We start from the raw sequence: 16076 nt of genomic DNA, 5'->3' as shown, positions 1-16076 counted from the left end.
TGTTTGTCTTACTGCATTCTTATTTGTATATGATGCATTGATTTGTAAAATCTCTTTGTTTTTCTTAGATAAAATTGAAGAAGCACAAAAAGAACTTAATGGGGCAGAAGTGTCAAAAAAAGGTAAATTAAAGTCAACCCCAATGTATTCTGTATTCTTAACAGAGATTCCTATTCAGATCCCGATAATTGCAGCCTTACTAAATCTATCAGTGAAAACATATCACGGAATTAGAAATCACCTTAGACTGATTGATACCTGAAAGTATATGGACTTTACTTCCTGAAGTGCTTTAGCTACTTCTGTAGCTATTCTGTAACTGTTTCTACAAATTAAGGTATTGCTGGTAGGATTATGAGAGATTGTTGCAGCTCTTTCGAAAGTCCTATTAATGAGACTGTCCCATAGCAATAAAAGTACCAATGTGATTGATGCTTGTGTTTCAACATGTATGTGCCTATCTCTGTATGTTCTTGTGATGCAGTATTTTTTTGTAATGACGAAAGCCCAAGATAGATAAAATTATATGAATGCTAGTCAGGGGGAAGAATGGTTGAATCAGTTTAATACATTGTATTTTGGGATATATTATGCACCTTTTCAAGAAACGTTAATTCTTTCAATTGACAGTGGTGGTTTATGGATGAATGAGGAAAACGAAATTGCACGGTAGCTTGTAAACTATCTCAGTTTATAAGTTTAATCAAATTTCAAAGGCATATACGCCTACATATTTATACACATTTCACACAAATATGTTTACAAAGGTGGAAGGAAGGGTTTGAGGAAGCTTAACTTTCCTTTATATGGCTTTATGGTTTTTATTAATTACAATGGTTGTAATTTTGTATAAAAAATTTAAAGGCAAAAATTGGTTTTCATGGTAGAAAACCTAGTGTTCGTTTTTCCAGATAATATGAAAAATACATTCAATATTAAATAGTCTGTGGAGAGGGGAAGACAGGTGGATCGTCTCCCAACACTGTATGTTAATGAGTAAAATCGATTAAAAGGATATAATTAAAGCTCCCATTACAGCATTTATATTTCATGACTTATTATTTCTTTGTCCTTATTATATTTTCTAATTATAGTGGAATATTTTGACAGTAATTTAGCTATATATGAATCCAATGGAAAGCCTTTTTTCTTTTTTTTTTTTTTTTTTAATTTTTTTTCAACATTTATTTATTTTTGGGACAGAGGGAGACAGAGCATGAACGGGGGAGGGGCAGAGAGAGAGGGAGACACAGAATCAGAAACAGGCTCCAGGCTCTGAGCCATCAGCCCAGAGCCCGACGCGGGGCTCGAACTCACGGACCGCGAGATCGTGACCTGGCTGAAGTTGGACGCTTAACCGACTGCGCCACCCAGGCGCCCCTTTCTTTTTTTTTTTAAATCGATTTAGGTTCCTAGCTAAGTATCTTTAGTAGAAATATTTCTGGCTATTCAGGTTTTCCATCCCTTGGACCAACCTGTGAACCTCCAAGATGTTGTGGCGTTGGTCTGAATAGTTATGTTGTGATGTGCAGCAACCTTGAAGTGTCTCTCCATTTTCTTCTTCTCACACCCCCTTCTTCCATGCAATCTGGAAGGTCCATAACAGGATCCTTTAATGATATTCTTGCAGAAAAGCCTAGAAAGAACAGAGAAATCACTATAGCCATGCTGTCCCTTTCCAAGGTTGACTAAAGGTCCCTTCCCTCATTGCTGTAGACATAAAGCATGTTAAGACACACAGGCTGTAAGAGATGCTTTACATCCAGTAAGGGTTTAGAGCTGCTGCAAGGAGAAAAATAAATGTGTGCTTGTTTTGCATTTCCTTCTTTCTTACTCCCGTGGCAAAGAATTTTAAGAACAGTGAACTAAATGCCTATCTAGGAAGGAGGAAGCGAACAAAGGTTCTAGAAAAAGAAATTGGATAATGAGTTTCAGAATAATCCAGTGGGCTACACTTGGCAGGCTACACTTATTTAAGACCAAGGATGAATACCAAGTGAGCATTGTTCTGTGCGGTTCGCTGCCTAGAATTACTACTTGGCTTTCATTTTTACGCACACATTCGGGGCAAATTAAAAATGAAATAGCTTTTGGGGCGCCTGGGTGTCTCAGTCGGTTAGGCGTCCAACTTCAGCTCTTGTCATGATCTCACGGTCTGTGAGTTCGAGCCCTGCATCGGGCTCTGTGCTGACAGCTCAGAGCCTGGATCCTGCTTCGGATTCTGTGTCTCCCTTTCTCTGCCCCTCCCCTGCTCACACCTCCCCCCCCCCCCCCGTAAGTAAACATTTAAAAAAATTTTTTTTAAATGAAATAGTTTTTCTCTCAAATATAATTAAGGAATAATATCATTTTGTCTTTAACAATATGAGATAAAAATCTTTCAGTAATAAAAGTATTGAGATTTCTCAAATCTTTGCTGGCCGAGCTGCTGATTAAAGGAAATTCATTTCTTCCTTTGGATAATATGCTGTAAAAATTTGTTGTTATTTTTATTAGGATGATTCATCTAGGGCAGATCACTTTTTCACTGTTTTTTCTTTTTTTCTTTTTTTTAAATTTTTTTAATGTTTTTATTTATTTTTGAGACAGACAGAGACAGAGCATGAATGGGGGAGGGGCAGAGAGAGAGGGAGACACAGAATCGGAAGCAGGCTCCAGGCTCTGAGCCATCAGCCCAGAGCCCGACGCGGGGCTCGAACTCACGGACCGCGAGATCGTGACCTGAGCTGAAGTCGGACGCTTAACTGACTAAGCCACCCAGGTGCCCCCTTTTTTTTTTTTTAATTTTATTTTAATTTCACTATTTTTTCAACAGTGAAAGTTTGACTTTTTTCTTCTATATATGGCTATTGTTCTACAATGCTGTGGTTCTAAGGTTTTTTTCTCCATTGAAGATACTGTAATTGTTCAATTTATTTATTGTTCTTTCTCCTTTCCTTTTTTTTTTTTTAACCATTAGTACAAGTAACTAATTTGAATCTAGCACTAATGGCAAGCCCTTAAAAAACCCACCAAAAAAGAAAAAACACCTCGGTCATTGATAGATCTTTATTGTTTTCTAACATTTTAAGAAAAGATTAATCTGTTTAGTGTAATAGCGTGGCAAAGAAAGTGACTTTGCCCATTATGCACCGATAAAATAAAGAAGGGCACTAAATTATGTTAATGTGTTTCTTTTACTCTTTCTAGAGAGAAAGAATACATGAATGAAAATTAGATGACTTTGATTTATTTTAATTTTAATCAGTTTGGGGATAAACGTAACATGTAACATTCACATAATTCTCCATAACATCATTATATTCTTCCTTACAGTGCTCTTTACTTGTTCTTAACATCCATCATATTTGACACTACTCTTAAAATTATAGCATGGGATTTATTTTTTTTTTAACGTTTTATTTATTTTTGAGACAGGGAGAGACAGAGCATGAACAGGGGAGGGTCAGAAAGAGGGAGACACAGAATCTGAAACAGGCTCCAGGCTCCGAGCTGCCAGCACAGAGCCCGACGCGGGGCTCGAACTCACGGACTGTGAGATCATGACCTGAGCTGAAGTCGGACGCTCAACCGACTGAGCCACCCAGGCGCCCCACATGGGATTTAAATAAAATAGTGAATGTCACAGATGTGGGAATGGAAAATGTATAAACTAGGAAGAAATAAATAGATCGGTTTTTCAGGAGAGCTTTCATAGTCTATCTTTTGTATAAGCTTTAATTTTAATACTTTGTTTTAAATTTTTACCATACAATATTTGACATATGTAAGTTAATATATGTAATGTATTACAAATTTTTGTCTTTTAACGTTTATTTTTGAGAGAGAGAGACACACAGAGCACGAGAGGGGGAGGGGCAGAGAGTGAGGGAGACACAGAATCCGAAGCAAGCTCCAGGCTCTGAGCTGTCAGCACAGAGCCCGACACGGGGCTCGAACTCACGAACCATGAGATCATGACCTGAGCCAAAGTCGGACGCTTAACCAACTGAGCCACCCAGGTGCCCCTGTATGTAATGTGTTATAAAGCATAAAAACAACATGGTGATCTTTCATTCCACCGCCCAGTGTGAAAACTGGCGCATCATCAATACCATTGCATCAACCTGCGTGCTCGTCAGTATTTCCCTCTGTCTGCTCTTTAGAGGTATTTACCGTCCTCAACTTTATGTTCATCGTGTTAATGCTTCATAAAAATAATTACATATTCTCAAACAGTATACTTTTTAGCTTTGCTTGAGTTTAAGCTTTAAAAATAAAATTATGTTCCCTAATTTTAACAGCTTTTTCACTCAACCTTGTTTCTAAAATGTATGCATGTTGTTGAAAGTAGCTATTTCTTCCCATTGCTGTAACAATATTTTATTACATGACGCAATATGTACCTCCATTCTCTTGTTGATGGATTTCAGTTATTTCTCCCTTTTTGCTGTCACAAACAGTGCAGCTCCGAATACTCTCATAGCCTAGTGCACATGTGTGAGTTTTCCAGGACATACACAGGGAGCGTAGATGTTCAGCTTCATAAGATGATGCGAGATGGTTTTCCGGAGTTTTTTCGAAATTTTGCATTTCCTCCATCAGTGTCTAAGAATTCATTTTGTGCTACCCAGTACTTGGTATTGTCATTGTTTTTATTTTTTCCAGTTGGATGGGTAAAAAATAGTATTTTGTTCTGCTCTGGATTTATTTTTCCCCAGTCAGTAATAATGTTAAACATGTCTTCACTTGTATACCACTTTCTTGAAATGCTTACTTGTATCTTTTATGCATTTTAAACATCTTTTTTTTTTTTAATATATTTTGGATAACAGCTCTTTATTCATGTTATGTGCTTTAGTTCTGGGCTTACTTTTTTACTTTCTTTAAAGTACTTTTTGGGGGGCACCTGGGTGGCTCGGTTGGGCGTCCGACTTCGGCCCGGGTCATGATCTCGCGGTCCATGGGTTCGTGCCCCGCGTCAGGCTCTGTACTGACGGCTCAGAGCCTGGAGCCTGCTTCAGATTCTGGGTCTCCCTCTTTCTCCCCCTCTCCTGCTTGTGCGCTCTCTCTCTCTCAAAAATAAATAAGCATTTAAAAATTTTTAAAAATGAATAAATAAATAAAGTACCTTTTGGTACACAGAAGTTCTTGGTTTCAATATCATCAGACTATTAAGCTTTTTCATTTATGATTAGTATTTTTTTTTGTTGTTTTTCTGGAGATTTTTAAATATATTTGCTTGCCTTAAATTCTTCCCTCCCACAAGGTCTTACATGTTTTTTCTCTGTTTTCTTCTAAACAAAACAAAACAAAACAAAAAAAACACCTTTCACATTCAGATAAAAAAATACATCTGAAGTTTATTTAAAAAAAAAATACAGTGTGAGTTTGGGTTCCACTTTCTTTTTTTTTTTTACCCCAAATGGATAACTATTTGTCCCAGAGTATTTATTACATTGATTCTCCTTTTACTCTTTTTCATCTTAATTTTCTTGATAGGTATGGGTTTGTTTCTTGGCTCTCTGTTCTCTTCTGAAGTTAATCTGTGAGTTAATATTACAATGTGTTAATTACTATCACTACATGTTTCAATACACAGCAGGGAAAATTCCTAAAGTGTTTTGACTGTTTCTAGTTTTTTGCTCATCCATTTAAATTTTAGAATCAGCTTTTAAAATAACTTGTTGGGGGGCGCCTGGGTGGCGCAGTCGGTTAAGCGTCCGACTTCAGCCAGGTCACAATCTCGCGGTCCGTGAGTTCGAGCCCCGCGTCGGGCGCTGGGCTGATGGCTCAGAGCCTGGAGCCTGTTTCCGATTCTGTGTCTCCCTCTCTCTCTGCCCCTCCCCCGTTCATGCTCTGTCTCTCTCTGTCCCCAAAATAAATGTTGAAAAAAAATTTTTTTTTTAAATAAAATAACTTGTTGGGACTTTGTTTGGGATTGCATTGAATTTGGGGCAAACTGACGATTGTCACAATTTTCAGGCTCTCTATCTCCAAAAATAATATATTTTTGATACTTGTGTTTTGTCTTATAGTTTCTTCCATATGGATCTTGTACTTATTTTATTGAATTTATTTCTTGAAACTTTATTTTTTTACCGATTACATTGATTGTGTGTATATATGTAAAATTGTTTTTTAGCTCTTGTTGGCAAATAGAAATGCAGTATATTTTTTGTATATTCATCTTGTATCCAGCCACTTGGCTGAATCATTCATTCCAAAAATTTGTTTGCAGGTGCTTTAGATTTTCTTGTAAACAGTCTGATGCTGCAGTAATGAAAGTTTTGTTTCCACCTTTTTAAATTACTGTTCCTTTATTTAGTTTTCTTGTTTTACCCAGTAGGCTCTGGTAAAATCAAAAGAATGGTAGCATTGGCGTCCTTGACTTGTTCTTGATTGTAAAGGGAATGCTTCTAATATTTCATGAAAATGTTTAAAGTCTTTTTAGGGGAAGGGAGGGTCAGGGGTTTTTTTTGTTTGTTTCCTGTGTGTGTGTGTGTGTGCAAGTCCATGCGTGCGCTTGTTTAAGTAGCATAAGGAGGTTATCTTTTTTGATCTACTGAGATTTTTAAAAGAATCATAAGTGGATCTTTTTTTCATCAAATGGTTTTTCTTCATATGTACAGCTTAATCTTATAGTCTCCCTTCTCTCATTCTAGTGTTTAAACTTCTCTTGCATCCTCTTAATACAATGAATTTAGTCTCGATTTTTATCTTTTTTTTTTTTAATTTTTTTTTTCAACGTTTATTTATTTTTGGGACAGAGAGAGACAGAGCATGAACGGGGGAGGGGCAGAGAGAGAGGGAGACACAGAATCGGAAACAGGCTCCAGGCTCTGAGCCATCAGCCCAGAGCCCGATGCGGGGCTCGAACTCCCGGACCGCGAGATCGTGACCTGGCTGAAGTCGGCCCCTTAACCGACTGCGCCACCCAGGCGCCCCATCGATTTTTATCTCTTTAAATACACTGCTAGATTTAATTTGTTAATATTTGATGAAGAATTCTGGGGCACCTGGGTGGCTCAGTCAATTGAGCTTCGGACTCTTGGTCTCAGCTCAGGTCGTGATCTCAAGTTTCACGGTACTAAGCCCTGCATTGGGCTCCACGCTGATAGTGCAGAGCCTGCTTAAGATTGTCTCCAGAATAAATAAATAAAATTTGAAAAATATATATTTGTTGAAGTATTCTATATCCAGGTTCAAATTGAAGATATTGGTCTGTAGTTTTAGTTTCTTTTAATTATCCATGCCTGGTTTACTTCAAAATTATAGTAGCTCAGTAGAGGTGATCTGAGAACTATCCTCCTGTTTCCTATGGACGTATTTGTTTAATACTGGAATGATAGCTTTATAGGAAGGTTGTAGGATATATTTTGACTTTGTTTTAAAAACATTTTTTTTATGTTTATTTTTAAGAGAGAGAGAGAAAGCACGCAAGCAGGGGAGGGGCAGAGAGAGAGAGAGAGAGAGAGAGAGAGAGAGAGAGAGAGACACACACACACAGAATCTGAAGCAGGCTCCAGGCCCTGAGCTGTCAGCACAGAGCCCGACATGGGTCTCTAACTCATGAGCCATGAGATCATGACCTGAGCCGAAGTTGGACCCTTAACCGACTGAGCCGACCAGGTGCCCCTATTTTGACTTTCAAGAGGAGTTGAGGGTAGATTTTTAAGTGTCAAATCAGTATGTTTAATAGTATGGATCTACTCAAGTTTTCTTTTTTCTCTTCTATCAGAGAGTACGTTATATTGTTATAATTTATACATTCTGTTAAGTCTTCACATCTGTTGGTAAAAAGTCATTTGTGGTATTCTCTTACTCTTTCACTGCTGCTGGATTTTTTCACTGTTAATTTTGTTCGTTTGTGCTTTTTCTCTCTTTCTGGATTAGTCTTACAAAAGGCTTGTCTGCTTCACTTCCAATTATACCAACTTCTGATTTTCTTCATACTCTTTTGTAGCGTCCTTTTAAGTTATCAGTAAGTTTTGCTTTTTTATTATATTGTTTCCTCTTTTTCTTTGGGTTCACTCTGTTATCAAATTTCTTAGGTTGGAATCTGGGCTAATTTATTTTAAGCATTTGTTTTTTTTTAATTCAAATCACTTCAGGGTATTAATTACCTTCTAAGTTATTGCTTTAGTTAAATTGTACATGACTTCATATTTAGTGCTTTCATTAATGTCTATGCTGTTTTCTTCTTTTACCCTCTTGACAGTTTTTTCCCTCACATTTTTGGGGATTTTATTTATGTTTTTGTTAGTGATTTCTCACTTAATTGCATGTTATATTAATTGTTTTTTTTAAAACCAGTTTGTATTTCTAAAATAATTTGCTCTCTGTATCTGAACACTGTGAACTCAAGATTTTCGGGAAATGTTCTACACAGACGCTCCTGGATTTTAAGCTAGAAATTTAGAATTCAGCACCTAATAAACTTTAGGGTTACAAAGATTAAATAGCTGAAGTTGAAAGATGTCAAATAACATTACCCCCAGGAGAATGCAAGCAGGAAGTGAAATGAGGAGGCTTCGAGTCCTTGTCTTGGACTGTGCTGTTCTAACATTATTTCGTGTCCTAAGTGGATGAGAGCTGAATCTATAAGAGTCCTATTCTAAATGACCCTTTGAGTGATGAGATTATGACAGTGTGTAAGTCACCTCCTTTAAAAATGTTGTGATAATGCAGGAAAAAATAGGTTTCAGACAGTGGGTACTGAAGAAGGTAGAGATCGTAGGTCAGCTTGCACTGGAATTTTTCACATTAATTCTGTCTCAAACAGCAAAATCCTGACATTGCTGTCATAACGCCAGCCATCTCCTTCCAGCACCTGGGGTATATCACTCTGAAGTTTTATACTCCAGCCACCAGAAAGTTTTGTATGTACAAAATAGTTTCTGTTAATCATCCATTTTACCATGGATCTGAGAGTAAGGAGGTCCTAAACATATACATATATATATATATATATATATATATATATATATATATATATGTATATATATATGGTTTATATGGTTTAAGAGACAGTGTAAGGAATCCATACTGACTGCTCAAGTAACTTTGTGATTTCAGATTTGCTCCAAGGGATCACTTGACAAGTAGGATTTTTGTTAACATAGGCATAATTTATGCCCTGGAATTACCCTCCTGCTATCCGAGGAAGCTTGAGGGAAGTTAGGTTTCTGTGAAAAACTAGACAGAGTAATTCTGAAGTGAGACTAACAGAGTAATGAGCAGAAAACTAGGTTGTGGAATTCTAATTAGTGTGTACATAAGAAACCTAGACTTTGCTCACCTACTTTCCTAATTTTTTTAAGCTTCTTATAAGATGAGTAAGTTTACGAGAAGTACAAAAAATACTCCCATTTTTTTTAAGTACAGCATATGCTACTTTAAAAAATGAGGCTGATTTGGAATAATATTATATATTAATAATGTGCTTTAATGCTAATGACAGTTCTTCCTTAAGAATTCTGCTAAGCGTATTTAAGAAAATATAAGGGCTTTTTCTTAGGTTAGGGACAGTGAAGTCCTTCCTGAGACTAAAATTGAGGTGCATTATGGAAAATTTGGACTCATTTCATTAAATTAAAATGAATAATGTTAATGCCATAAAAGTAAGATAAAAAGGTTTTAAAATAGTTTGGGAGAAAGTTTGTGCAATAAAACAAAACCTGGTTGGCTTTATCAAAATGTAATAAATCTAGAAGGGCATTAACAATTTATTAAATGCAAGTTCCCAGCCAGAGGAAAGGCTGGTGTACTTTTCATTGAGATGTCTGAACTTCAGAGTATTTTAAAGGAATGCAGTTTTGTTACTTTAGTATATAGTAACACTCGTCAAGTATATATTCTTGACAAGTTGTGGTCCTTGAGTTTATAAATTAATTGCTAGGAAATAATGTGTTTAAACGAGCTTGTTAATGGATGCTTATTTTCAATAAAAACACTTATAAATTCGGCGTTCTTAATAAATGCCCTAAAAATGCACCATGTTTTTCCTGTAAGGTTGTTAGTTCATTCTTTTTTCAATAAATTTGTATTGTGCTTCAGACATTCTTTGTAGCCCTGGGGAGTAGATAGGAAAGAAAAAGTCTAACCCTCAAAAGAACCCATCACCTTAGCTCAGCTCTTGGCCAAATTATCCTGAAATCTGAATTGGTAGAATCAAAATTCATGAGGTTTTATGTAGCCTGGCAGTGATGCCTAACAAATTTCCCTTGGGAGAACGGCAACAGATTTTCTGATTTTTAGGGAAAAGAAGCCCTCTTCTTTTAGTATTTTATTACTTGGAATTTTAGATTTAAACATTCAGGTTTCATGAAGTTTTCTCCTAGTGTAACAAACCATGCTAACTTGAACCACGGAAGGATTAGAATTGTTTTAATGATATGGGCAGTGTGTCTGGCCTAAAGGCACCATAAGTCAATCCTGTCAATATTTGTAGATTTAAAAACACCAGATGCTAAGAGATCATTGTTGTTCAGATAGACTGTGCCAGCCACATACAAGATGATTTGCACAACGGTAAATTAAAGCATTTTTTAGTACACCAATGTAAAATAAATGTCTTTCAATGTTCCGTACCCGTGGTGTTTAAATGCAAAAACACCCAACACTTTGTTGCCCGTAGAATACGACAGGCAAAAATCCTTCCTACTTTCTTAGCAGAATGCAAATTCTGTGACTGATTACTTATCTGTTGAGTAATCATTCATTAAATTAGAAACTTCAGTAGCTAACAGGATTTTTATTTTATGGGATTCACGATATCATCGATTTGCATTCTCTTGCATTTTTATGGCATATTCCATTGACTTCAAGATGCTATTGATGGTGAGATGGGCACTGATTTCATGCACCATTTAGAAAGGGAAAGTCACTGCCGGTTGAATCGTGACACAGTGCTCTTATAATTGAGTAGAAAATGAATCCTGATTTCAGGGAGATTAAAATTTCAAAGCGTGTTTGCTTGAGAGTCCACAGAGTACATATTTACATCCACCGCTTCATTTTTTGGTACGAGAGATGAAGTGGTTCAGATGACGACGTGTGGATTTGAGCGGCTTTGAGGACCGCGTCCCGGAGGACTGTGAAGAACAAAGGAATGGATCTTTTTCTGTTGGTTCACTTGGGGACTCACAGAAGAATGATGGGGGGGGGGAGCAGGTTATGTTCAACTTACTGTCTTTGCTTCTTGGGTAACCGACCCCATGCACATGCCTCCGTATTTTCTACGTAAATAATGTCGCACGGTGACTTAACAGGATAATCTGTGTTACTGCTGATCTATTTAGACATTTCTCCACTTGGCTGCTGTAATCTACGTGTGGGGCAAAAGGAAAAAGAGGGAAGCAAGCTCAGATACTTATTGCCTACAGAGAGACTTGTTCTTTTCTGTTAACACAGATGAGAGAAGGCACTAGACAGTGTGGGCATGAAACCAAGGAATAGAATCCCAGGAAAGGAAGAATAGAAAATAAAAGCGAGCGGAGGCAGAATAAATTGAAAATGGATTAAACAACTGAGAGAAACTCTGGAAACTAAATTAAGAAGAAAAAAAAATTAAACACTGTTGTGGAAATAGCAAAGTACCATTTCACCCAAACATGGTATCCTTTTGTCAGTTTCACGACTTGGAGTGTGTTTTACTGGATTGGACCGCCTATGGGAGGAGTATAAAATTGTGAGTGGCGATGCCTTAAGAGTTTTGCCCTGAGCACCAAGCACAAAATTAACTGTTTCCTTTAAGAAGAGATTCGGAAGCAGCAAATGAGATTCTGTGGACGAGGGAGGAAGGGTACAGAGAGGACTGAAGAATGTTTAAGTGAGAACAAATGTAGGTAGTGGCATCGACACGTCGTCCAATGGTTAGTGGGAAGTAGACTCCACCAGACCGCAGAACAGATCGTATTGGGGGTGCAGTGAGCTAACTGCGCAGGAGCAGGGAAGGAGGGGGTTGCTGTGGGATGTTTATTTCTGGAGGCCCACCACCGAGCATGGGGTTAGCCACTCAGAAACTGTTTAATGAAACCCTTTAATGGCTGTCTGTGGCTCTTAGCCTGAAGACAGTCTCCAAAACGCGGCGAATGAGAGAGACCTCGGCTCGCTAAGCCCTGCCCCTCACCCACTCACCCCTGCCTCCTGTGAGTGCTGGGATTCCTCCAGTTAATTTTTGCCCACTGCCCCACCACCAGTACTTGCCCCAGTTCCTAGTGCATAGAGTAGTAGGCACTTGGCAGACGGTCACTGAATAGGTGAAGGTGGGTGGGTACGTGCATGAGGGAGAGAAAAGAGTGACTTCCTTCACATTATAGGCAGGAGTTTTAAACAATACGTACTATTACTTTCTTCCTATTTTTTACGTGTGGTTACACAGATATTTTTTATTTCTTCTGGTATAACCTAGATTGCGTATCTGAAGTAAGTTTTTCATTATATTAAATTGTCTGTATAATTTAATTGTATGTCTCCGCGGTGAACCACAGAACTCACTTAAGTATATCGAGCAAAAATTAAAGCTCTTCTCTAACCTTTAATAGAGACTGCGGACAGCCACTGCAAATGAATCCTTTCTTATGATTTTATTTGAGCACTAAGATTAAAACTATTCTTGGATACTTTGGTAAGGTAACAATATCTTCGTTAACCTGGTGAGAGGTTGTGATGTTCTGAATGAAGATTTGAGGATTTCACCTTTCTGAAGGTTTAACGCTATAACCCCGAGAGCCTTCGTGGTAGAAATGTTTATCAAATGGATTTCATACTTTCTTGTCTTGGTTAGCATTAGCCTCAATTTAAACTTTCTTTCTTTTTCTTTTCTTTTCGATTGAGGGCCAGTCATGTGCTGGTCTCTGGGGTAGGGAAGGGACAATTGGTAGCATTTGCCCCTGTGGTGAAAATACTCCCGCCAAGACTTGACTTTAAAGCTGCCCAGGGTTGTGTGGCTTCCAGAATTCCTGAATATTTAATAGAGCTGTCTTGAGCACATACTGCTCAAAGAAATTATCATCACACAGTATTTTTCTTGTGGTTTCAAGTATAGGGAGAGTAAGACTCAGAACGAAACGGACCCCAGTCCTACGTTTAGGACTTTCTTAGAAAAATTGCCAGAGTTTTTGGAATCTTTCTTATGAAAGTGCAACAGGATACAAACCTGAAAGACCTTCAAGACAAGGAAATCTGACTGTCTTTTAAAAAGTTCTTATTTGTATTGAAGGCTGAGTCAGCCTCCTACCAGGTGACCTTCTTAAACCTGCAGAAGTACATCCGGGTATCTGATTTTATTCTCCGTGTCAGCTCTCTTGTTAACAACAGTCAGATTTTTATCTCCTGCCTCTCCAGCTCACTATTTTTGCACAAGCCCTGTCATAAGACATTAGAACAACTTATAAAAATGGAAAATGTACTTACTCATAACGCCTCCTCTCAGTTGTTGTTAACTTTTCTACCTTTGCTAACCTGGCTACAGCATAGCCACAGAAGTCCAGTTTTTCTGAGGTGCTCTTTAGAAGTAAGGAGAAGTACTTATCGGAATGGTAAATAAGGTTAATAGAACAAATCTGGAAGTATATACTTGGTTTCCTCTTTCAGTGGCATCTTCAAAGACGTAAGTTATGTGAAGGAGTAATGGCTACAGTGTTTTGTGGGAGTGTAATATTTGTGAAAGTGATATGCACAACCGTAATACGGCAAAAGAGAACAGAGCTGTATAGTCGTAAGGTTTCCATATTGTATTAGAATCTGCATTAGCTTCCGATAAGTTAGAATGCAAGGTCAGTTCTAGATCACTACAAAGAGAACCACTCAAGTTCTGAAAAAAGATCATTAAAGAAATTTAAATGTTGTATTAGAAAATACCATCTTAATGTAGAATAAAGCAGTAAAGGAGAAGTGGAAGACCAAGAAAGACACAAGATGAATAGAAAACGAAAAGTAAACTGGCAGACAGGAACCCGGCAGTGTCAACCAAAACATCACACCGGAATTGGTTGAATAATCCCATCAGAGGCAGAGATTATCGGACCGGTGAAAAAAACAAGATCCAACTATGTGCTGCCTACACGGAGATACACTTTAGATTCAAAGTCGCAACTAGATGGAAACTAAACGGTTAGAAAAAGATTTATCATGTAAACAGCCAGCATGAAAAAGCCGAGTAGTTATATTAGAGACTTAAAATAGAGGGCTATTTTCTAATGACAAAAGAATGAATCCTTTGGGAAGACATAGCAGTCATAAACCTATATGTACCTCACAACACAGTCCCAAATTACACGAAGCAAACGGACAGAAATGAAGGACCAAGTAGACAATTCAGCAGTGTGGTCAGAGACTTCAGTGCCCCACTTTCCAGAATGGATGGGACAGCTAGGCAAAAGGTCAGCCTCGAAGACTTGAACAGCACAGTAAACCCACTGGACCTAACATCTATCTGTAGAACATTCCACCCAACAGCAGCAGCATGTTCTCTGGTGTGCGTGGAGCATTCTCCAAGATAGGTCCTAACTTAGGCCATGGAACGATTTATCAATAAATTTAAGAGGACCGAGAAATACAAAGTTTGTTTCCAAAGCGACTTTTTACTACATCTGCCATAGCTGGCTAGTGAATTCAGACCCTCCCCCATAATTATTTATTGTCCTTTTTCTTTTGAACAGTTTTTTAATGTACGTTGTTGCCCATCTATTATGTTACAGAAGTTTAGTAATGTTGTCTCTTGCACTGTTTAAACCTTTAGCCAGACGATTCTTGGTCTTACTCGGGATGGGAGCTGACCTCAAATTCCACTTACATTCTATCCTTGCTTTTCTTTTCAGGGCTGAGGTTCTTGTTCAGGAATGCTGCTGTCTTCTGATTGCTTTTCAGTGTATTTCTCCATTAGGAATATTAACAAGCCTCTGAACTGACTTTGGTTGGTAAAACTCAACTCCCATGTCCCTGAATGCCGCAAGAACTAAGTGCTCTAATCTTCTGGAGAGAAGTGCTCTAATCTTCATGAGGCTTCCTGATGCTCTCAGAAGTCGCTGCTGTGTCCGTACTCACTCCAGGCTTCTAGAACTTTGTCACAGAGCTTGAAGTTCTTTTCTCTTAGGAGCTCGTTCTCCCCCCCACCCCCGCCTTTGACTCCCATGCCGTCTGTTACCGTGTGTTTGAATTCCGTAGGCTTCGTTCTTTTTCATACAGTCGCTGCTCATTTTGACTTAGCCACAATATTCATCACACTTTCGCTCTTTCACTTCGTCTTACATCTCTAGTTTCCCATCTGGGATCATTTTATTTTACTTCAAGAACAGTCTTCAGTTTTCCATTAGCGCAGGTCTGTTGTGACAAATCACTTCAAGTATCATTTATTAGAAAATGTCTGTTTCATTTTCATGCTCGAAAAATACTTTCACTGAGTATGAAACCAGAGCCTTCCGGCATGGCAGTTCATCTCCTGGAGCACGTTGTTGCTGTTGAGATTGTCACTTGGGAGTCTGATTATTGCTCATTGGAAGGTAACCTGTCTTTTCATTTTAACGTGTCTTCCTGAGACTTTTAAGAGTTTGGCCTCGCCCCTGCCTTGCAGTTTCAGAGTGAGGCGAATAGGTGTGATTTCTCTGTATTTACCATGCGTGTGCTTTACAGCACTCTTGGATTTGTACAGTCACATGTTTCAGTCGTGCCCAATCATTTATGTCCTCATCTTCCGAGATTCCACTTCCAGTCTTTTCGACTCATCCTTTGTTTCAAAACCTCTCCATTTTGTTTGCCTTTTGTCTCTAGTACTTTATTCTCTCTTGTTTCTTTTTGACTCCTCTCCCAGTTCCCTGTCATAATCTGGACTTAAATCAATCCAGTGAGTTCTAAATTTGCAAGTATTTTTCAGTTCTGTCATTTATATTTGGCTTTTCAACTATACTATCTCTTTTTAATTTTTTTTTAATGTTTGTTTATTTTTGAGAGAGAGAGAGACAGAGCATTAGCATGGGAGGGGCAGAGGGAGAGGGAGACACAGAATCAGAAGCAGGCTCCAGGCTCTGACCTGTCAGCACAGAGCCGGATGTGGGGCTCGAACTCACAAACCATGAGATCATGACCTGAGCCGA

General features: G+C 38.2%; 1 protein-coding gene and 1 long non-coding RNA gene across 9 annotated transcripts in view; one reads left to right on the top strand and one right to left on the bottom strand.

Moving 5' to 3' along the window:
- The window catches only part of LOC102899917, a 28554-nt gene extending 13635 nt beyond the window's left edge, over positions 1-14919 (bottom strand). Inside the window, exons 1-3 of one of the 2 annotated variants that reach the window (XR_006597554.1) lie at positions 14780-14919; positions 11171-11308; positions 1476-1636 (exon numbers count right to left, since the gene is read on the bottom strand). This is a non-coding gene — a long non-coding RNA (uncharacterized LOC102899917). The remainder of the gene's footprint in view (positions 1-1475; positions 1637-11170; positions 11309-14779) is intronic. The other variant, XR_002742186.2, reaches the window with a different exon arrangement.
- The window catches only part of HIVEP1 (HIVEP zinc finger 1), a 148714-nt gene that overhangs the window by 77448 nt on the left and 55190 nt on the right, over positions 1-16076 (top strand). For 4 of the 7 annotated variants that reach the window (XM_045057111.1, XM_045057114.1, XM_045057112.1 and 1 more), the window contains exon 3: positions 69-122. In XM_045057111.1, coding sequence (XP_044913046.1) covers positions 69-122 — 54 coding nt within the window. Of the gene's footprint in view, positions 1-68; positions 123-15019; positions 15486-16076 lie in introns of those variants that run through there. The other 3 variants (XM_045057117.1, XM_045057116.1, XM_045057110.1) reach the window with 1 other exon arrangement.

Source organism: Felis catus, chromosome B2, assembly GCF_018350175.1.
Source record: "Felis catus isolate Fca126 chromosome B2, F.catus_Fca126_mat1.0, whole genome shotgun sequence".
NCBI lineage: Eukaryota > Metazoa > Chordata > Mammalia > Carnivora > Felidae > Felis > Felis catus.
The sequence above is the reverse complement of the archived record's forward strand: the minus strand, read 5'-3'. Positions and strand labels throughout refer to the sequence as shown.